Raw genomic sequence first — 7,251 nt, 5'->3', positions numbered from 1 at the left:
AGTCATAACTTCTTATTTATAGAAAAGAAAACAAGTTTACTCTAATTTATCAATTTCAAAAATGTCCTTTTAGAGCAAGGAAACTCTTCCAAGGATTGAAACTTATCTTCATCTAAAATAACTCCTCAATTAACTCAATTAAATCTTAATGAAGCCTTACGACTGTAATTGAATGCCCAAATTTGAAATTTATGAAGAAAAGGTTAGAAAAATTGGAGAGAAACTTATATTAGACTCTTCTATTTTAAAATTAATTTCAATTCGAACAAAATTAAGTGTCTATGTATTACTGAAACTTGCCCAAGACCATGACACTTGGCCACAATTTGGCCTAGGACAATTTTCACAAAAATCTTTCAATAAAAAGCCATCATTCCGACGTCCCATTACGATCTTTTCCAACATATATCCTCAGAGTTCATGTTCATGCCAGCACCACTCCCTGCCACAAGAACACATAGTTGCTTATTGCTTGGCTTGCTTGAACTCCACACCCATATTCTAGACATGCAATTCTTAGTGTCCCCTCCACTGGGTAGACTTTAGAAGATGAAAGATCAAATAAGAAAAATAAAGAGGGAAACGTGATGAGCAAGCAAAATTAAAAATCACAGAAAAAAAAAAAAATGGGAGTGGAGCCCAGGTGAGATATGTAACTGGTGGGTGAGAATCATTTCCAATCATTCAACCCCACAAGTTTGCGCTCTTGTGGTCATGGGGTGCTCAGTGAACGTAATTGACAGTTCGACACCACACACTCCCCTCTCACAGCCCACATTTGCCGCCTGTTATGGGTTTTCCTAGAATCCGCTCAGGTCCCCCAAAATCCTCCTTCAAATCCCATATTTTCAGATAATCCAAATCCTAATCCGAGTCTTAATAATCTTCCTTCATCGTCATCATCATCATAATAATCATCGTCATTAGTATCAAAGTATCAAGCACCACCCACCACCCAACATCAGCATCACCAGCATAAACCTCTGAGAAAACAAATGAATATGCACGCATAAATATATTTGGATGATTGTTCCTTCGTCGTGTCTCAATCTGTTTGGCGTTTCCTGCATCCGAGTCTGAAGATTTTAGATCTTTGTTTTTGGGTCTTGATGATTGATTTATACGTGCGTGTTTGGTGGGGGAAATGAGTGTGGGAGAGAGTAGATATGCGGACCCTTTGTGACGCCTGTGAGAGTGCAGCGGCCGTCCTCTTCTGTGCCGCCGACGAGGCCGCCCTTTGCCGTGCCTGCGACGAGAAGGTATGCTTCTTGTTTTCTGTGGTACTAAAGATGATGAATTGTTCTTGATATGTAGACCTGCGGTTATTGGCTTTGCTCCTTCCTAGGGAGTAACACGATGCCTGGATACACTGATGGGCTCGAACATTCGTCTTCATTAATTACTGATTGATCTCATGTTTTTTCGTTATAAGAGTAAAAGATTGATTTTCGAGCACTACATGCTCAGCATTTAAAAAATATATATATCTTGTTTTCATAAGAGTTAAAATCAATGCAATTTTTTTCGCCTTGAAAATCAAGAAAATTAGTTCCCTAAGTGATGAAAAATAAGAGAGAGAGGGACACTGAGTACTACTGATTTATTTTTTATATTGGGTAACATGTATGATGTCGCTCTTATTGATTTTTGAAATGAGTTTGGCTTTTATTGATTTATTTACCTGTGCTTATTCGTTTGCTTGTTTAGGAGTTTGTATCTCAATTACTTGCCAGGTCCATCTGTCATTATTTCTCTTGTTACTTCTATTATTCATCTTTGGGAATATTTGTTTTTTGTTGGACTAGTTTAAGTTTTACAGCATAAGTAAAATTAGAGAGATCAATTTAAACAGAGGCAGGGCCTGGGACTATGTTAATGTGATTTTGATGAGAGAAACAGTCCAATTCAATGAACAGGTCTTCTTAGCTGACACTGCCTCTTTGATTGCAGCTTCATTGACAAAATTTCATATCAGAACAATTTGAACATCAGGGGTATGTGGGGATGTGTGGCCATGTGAGGGCATATATGTATACATAAAGATCTGTATATATATATATATATATGGAGAGAGAGAGAGAGAGAGAGAGAGAGAGAGAGAGAGAGAAATTTTTGAGCTTATGAAGCAATTTTGCACATAATAGCTGGAGTATAGATTTGAAATTGATCAATCTCCTCTCCCTTCTTGTACAATGAATTTAGTTTTCTATAGTTTTTGGTGAAACAATTTATGTTAACGAGCAGTTGTGATCTTTCAGTTATTGTCACCCCCTGCAGAGGAGAGTGCAGATATTTGACCTGACTCATCCCCTTAAAGTTGAATAGTTCCACTGCTCACCAAGCCTGATGACCCTCGTTTTTTAGTGTAGTGACTAGGGCCACTAGGCTCAAGGGGGAATGGGGAAGTATATTCTGGATTTTTCTCTAAAATGCTAATATGTGTACGAGGAAGTACAAAGCAATTTTTGTGAATTGTGGCATCTCTTCTTCTTTTAAATATTGGAGGGTTCATTTAATGAGCCCACACCTATGTAGCAAGAAAGGTGAAAGTCATTTGTATTTCGAAAGGGTTTGATGCTAAATTTCAAGATAATTATGGACCTAAACGAAGTTTATAAATTAGTTGGAAGATATGCATGGCAAAAAGGGAAGAACAAGGCTTTTCTGACTGAAGTTCAGAAAGTAAACCTCTTCAATGATCACATTATATTCTGAATGCAGTCGTGTGAAGCAAAGCAATTGTCTCTATGGATCTGTTTTGGTTTATGGTAGTCGCTGTCTAATGTAATATATTTTTTTGCGCTAAGCTTTATATGAAGCGATTAAATTACTCTTGTCATCCGGGCTGCTCTCCTTCTAAACCTCAACGGACATTTTATTGGTTGAATATAAATACTTGTATATGCTTTTTTTTAGTGGGAAAATATTTGAAATTTCACTATGAATAAATCATTATGTTATTTTCTGCTTATGTGAAAAGAGCATAGAAATCATTGTATTTCTCGAATTCTTGTAACTGCTGCACTAATGATAGCTGCTAAAATCAAACTCCAAATCAAGATGACTGTAATGTTGATAAACCAGCCAAACAAAAAACAGCACAAAACAAACACCAGGATCACATCGGCTTCGAAGCCTGTCCGTGGGCAAGGGAGGAGAGAATTTTTCTCTATGAATCAAATGTAAGTACAGTTAAAATCAAAATACATGTGCTCGAGCCCTAGCCCCATATACACCCAATCTCACATATATAAAAGGAAAAAAAAAAAAAAAAAAGAGACATTGAAACCCCGCAAACAGAACAAATACATTGACCAACGAATAACAGACAAATTGCTGGCTCTGCCTTTAGGTCTACTGCTCAAGGAAAGGCCCCCATATTATTGGGCCTAAGGCATAAGAATTCAAGATCTGCTCAACAGATAGCAGCACTAATATATTGTAAATTATTGTTCTAATGAGCCAAAAATTGTACTAATCTGCACCTCTATGTTGAAGAGAAGTTTTATGGGTTGTTTGCAGTGGACATTGGAGTATTTATTTCAGCAGACGATTAATGAAAATTGCCTGTTTTATTAAACTATACAAATGAGTCTTACTCTTTTTCCTGGCTGGATTCCGTTAATACACATTGGTGCAGTAAAATGACAGTATTGAGCTCTACGTTTCACACAAAGGCATTTTTCTAGTACTTCTTTTGACAAAAACCCTGTGAGATTGTCTTCCTTCTAGAGTACTATTTTGTGTACATGTTATCAAGAATTTTTAGTTAGAAGAAGTTGTGTTGACAAAATTATCAAGAATGAAAATAATGTTTGAGTTGTTCACATAAAAAATGCTTTATTTGTGTCCTCATAAATACGCTTTAATGTCCTGGTCGGTGCCTTACATCAATTATTTAAGTTGCAGGTCCACATGTGTAATAAGCTTGCTAATCGACATGTACGAGTCGGACTTGCTGATCCCAGTGATATTCCCAGCTGTGATATATGTGAAAATGCACCTGGTATGCAGAAATTTTTTTTTTTTTGGGGGTGAGGGAGGGGGGGGGGGGGGGGGGGGGGGAGGAAGTTACAGAGGCTGGGGGGGTGTTAAACTCTGTGGTCTTATATCCTTGTTTCTTTTCTTTTTCCTGAGAAAATGCTTCTTTGTTTCTGTAGAAGGGAATTAAACTTTGTTCTCCCCCGGGAAATATGTGTGTAGGTTTTCTTTACTGTGAAGTAGATGGAAGTTCCCTTTGTTTGCAATGTGATATGGCTGTACATGTTGGAGGTAAAAGAACTCATGGAAGATATCTCCTATTGAAGCAGAGAGTTGAGGTTTGTCACTTAGTGGAGAAGAAAGGATCAATAGTATTCATCTTGTATTCAAATGTCCTTTGTATTTGCTCTCTCTCTTGTTTCTGCAGTTTCCAGGGGATAAGCCTGGCCATCTCAAGGACCCAGCTGCACAACCGATAGATCTAGGAGAGAACAGGAGGGTTCAAAATCAGCCACCTAAATTGACAGTGGGAGAGAACCAGCTAAATCACAAGGTCTCTCCTGCTCTGATGTCCGATGCTAATGCTTATGAGAATGAAAGGATGGATGCTAAAATGATTGATTTGAATATGCAACCACAAAGGATACATGGGCAGGCTTCAACCAATCAGGTCAGAATGATCCATTGTCAATTTCTCCAGATACGGGTCTTGATTCTGTTTCATACTTTCATTTCAAATTTAATCTCTACTTTTAACGTCTCTCATGAATGGAATAGTTCCGTGTTGTATTACATGCATAGGGCGCCCACACCCCCCCGCGCGGGGGCGGCCCGCCCTCTCAAGTGAACCTTTTTCCAAGAACTGTGAAACTATAAATCCTAAAAATGATCCTCTTATGTGCATATTCTGTTAAATTGTTTTAAACAAAAAGTAACTCAATTATTTTTATGCAGGGTACTTGTGAGGGCTTGGTTATATCATCATAAAATTCTACAACACATAAATGCAAGTTGTGGAAGTTGATTTTTGAATCCTTTCCTTTTCATTTTTTTTCACTTATGCATTATATATTCCTGTTCATCTTTTCTTTCCTTTCCTTTCCTTTTCATTTTGTTATTCATTTTTCCATCATGTTCATTTTCCTACTCATTTTTCCTTTTCCATTTTCCCTTAACTACGTAGCAACAATAAATTTGACGTGTTATGTCAATATATAAATTTTGAAACCTTTAATGCTTGCTAGCATTTCTTGACAGGAGTTTGTTGTTTTTAGCAGCACGAATAATGAGTCCTCCAGAGCTTGCAGGGATGATATTTTCAGTAAAAGGCCTGAAAAGTGAGTAGGGTTTCCACTATGCATCCCTTCTCTGCTAGTTCACGTTTCTTGTATATGTATTTTCTTCCCTCCACAGCCCCCCACACCCCACCACCCCATTGAAGTGGACATGGCGGCATTTTAAGGCTTCAGGGATGGTTAAGCTTCTTAGGCCACTTTGTTAACAGCATCAGTACTTATATTGCAAAACATTAATATAGACATTCAAAGCAATTATTGCATCAGTGCTGACATTTTTGTGAGCTCTCCAATTTGGGGAAGTTGAGACTCTTTGAAATTTATAAAACTGTGCCATATAGTTAGTTTCCAAGAGTAAATAAATGTAATAGTTGAAACGGAAGTGTTTCCATTTGTTTCAAAACTGTAAGAAAAACCACTACACAAGATACTTCTATTTGTTTATGCGCTGCTTATATTTATAAAAGATAAAAATAAGTATGTAGTGATCAGCAAATTCAAGAGAAAGAAGCTCAAAACGAAGTTTTGAATACGAGCAGGCATGATTAAGTGAGCTCATGAATAATTGCATAATCAAGAAAATGTTTAGTTGTTGGATCATCAGTCACCACAGGTTTGCTGGTTGGGTGGATCCATTGAAGAACAACACTGGCCCATTTGTGTTAAGGATATTTGTTATATTTGTATGTGTGACTCTTATACTTAGGACTCATAAACAAAGGAAAAAGAAAAACATATGGAGTAAATAGTGCTGCACAGTAGGGACTTGTTGATGAGTGCCTTGTGCTAATCGACGTGTAGATACCAAGAGATCCAAAAGCTCAGAGGTTCTGAGATACTGAGAGCATGGAAATCAAAGATGTAAAAACTCGTCGACGAGTGGTCATACTAGTCGACGAGTGGTCTTCTATGTCTCGCCGACGAGTGTCTTGTTCTCATTGGCGAGTGCATTTGGGCTGCAAAAAGGAATTTGAATTTTGAATTGGAACGTTGGGGTGGTTGGGAATTTGGAGGGACACCTTCGAGGGATTGTTATTTATGCTCTTTTGGGCATACTTTGACAGGGAGAAAGATCATAGTAAAGTGTATTGTGTACTTACTAATTTTTTAGTGAAATTCTTGTGTCGATTGCTTCCGTGAACATAGGCTTTGTCGTCCCACGTAAATTCACATGTTGATTCTTATTGTTTCTTATTTTTTTTGTCGTGTTTCATTTACTTGTTGTGTTTTACTTATTTCATTGTGCATCCTATATCTGATAATCACAACAAATTGGTATCAGAGCGATTATTGTCATGGTATCGAGATCATCTTTTGCAAGATTTGACATTGTCAAATTTGATGGAACCGAAAATTTTGATTTTTGGTAGAGGTGAGTTAAGGATATACTTGTGCAACAAGGAATAACTAAGGCTCTACTTAGCATTCAACTGGATGGAATGGATTAGGCAACTTGGAAAGAATTGAAGGCAAAGGCCGCTTCTACAATACGTTTGTGTTTGGCCGACGAAGTGCTCTATCGTGTGATGAAAGAGGATTCTTCAATGGTTGTATGACGAAAATTAGTAAACTGGTACATGTCCAAATCACTTAATAATAATTTTTTTTTTAAGCAGCGTCTTTATTGGCTTAAGATGGTTGAAGGTTCAAATTTAGATCAACATATCCATGCCTTTAATCAAATCATAAGTGATTTGATGCGGGTTGATGTTAAGTTTGATGAAGATGATAAGATTTTAATGTTACTAAACTTCTTTCCATCAACTCATACCTATGAAAATCTAGTTATCACTCTTACATGAGGAAAATAGACTCTTGATTTAGAAAAGGTGACAAGTGCCTTATTGAATTCATTAAAAGCTGAAAATATGTAATGAAGGAGAAGGACTTGTGGTGAAAGGTAACAATGAGTGTGGTAAAGAAAAGTTTAAAAGTGGATCAAGTCAGAAATCACGTACTCAATCCAAGAAGAAGA

General features: G+C 37.2%; 1 protein-coding gene across 4 annotated transcripts; it reads left to right on the top strand.

Annotated features, from left to right (window-relative positions):
* Nucleotides 1-672: 672 nt before the first annotated feature.
* LOC131157729 (B-box zinc finger protein 19-like) lies at nt 673-5,542 on the top strand. Of its 4 annotated transcripts, none has more exons than XM_058112097.1 (5): nt 679-1,259; nt 3,910-4,006; nt 4,204-4,319; nt 4,409-4,651; nt 5,259-5,542. In XM_058112097.1, exons 1-5 carry the CDS (start codon nt 1,167-1,169, stop codon nt 5,265-5,267), a joined length of 558 nt encoding a protein of 185 aa, XP_057968080.1. In that variant the 5' UTR covers nt 679-1,166; the 3' UTR covers nt 5,268-5,542. The 4 variants fall into 4 exon arrangements, with proteins under 4 accessions (XP_057968058.1, XP_057968080.1, XP_057968066.1 ...); XM_058112083.1 differs by having other exon boundaries at nt 5,239-5,542; XM_058112091.1 differs by having other exon boundaries at nt 744-1,259; nt 4,936-5,542.
* The last annotated feature ends 1,709 nt before the right edge of the window (nt 5,543-7,251 follow it).

The sequence above is a fragment of the Malania oleifera genome, chromosome 1 (assembly GCF_029873635.1).
Source record: "Malania oleifera isolate guangnan ecotype guangnan chromosome 1, ASM2987363v1, whole genome shotgun sequence".
In the NCBI taxonomy this organism is placed as follows: Eukaryota; Viridiplantae; Streptophyta; class Magnoliopsida; order Santalales; family Ximeniaceae; genus Malania; species Malania oleifera.
Note: the sequence above shows the minus strand (reverse complement) of the source record. Positions and strands in the feature narration are given on the sequence as shown.

Coding starts and splice junctions, on each gene's coding strand:
- LOC131157729 (XM_058112075.1), top strand. CDS start 1,167: ATGCGGACCCTTTGTGACGCCTGTGAGAGTGCAGCGGCCGTCCTCTTC. Junction 4,007..4,203: donor TATATGTGAAAATGCACCTG/GTATGCAGAAAT, acceptor ATATGTGTGTAG/GTTTTCTTTACTGTGAAGTA. Junction 4,320..4,408: donor TATTGAAGCAGAGAGTTGAG/GTTTGTCACTTA, acceptor TTGTTTCTGCAG/TTTCCAGGGGATAAGCCTGG.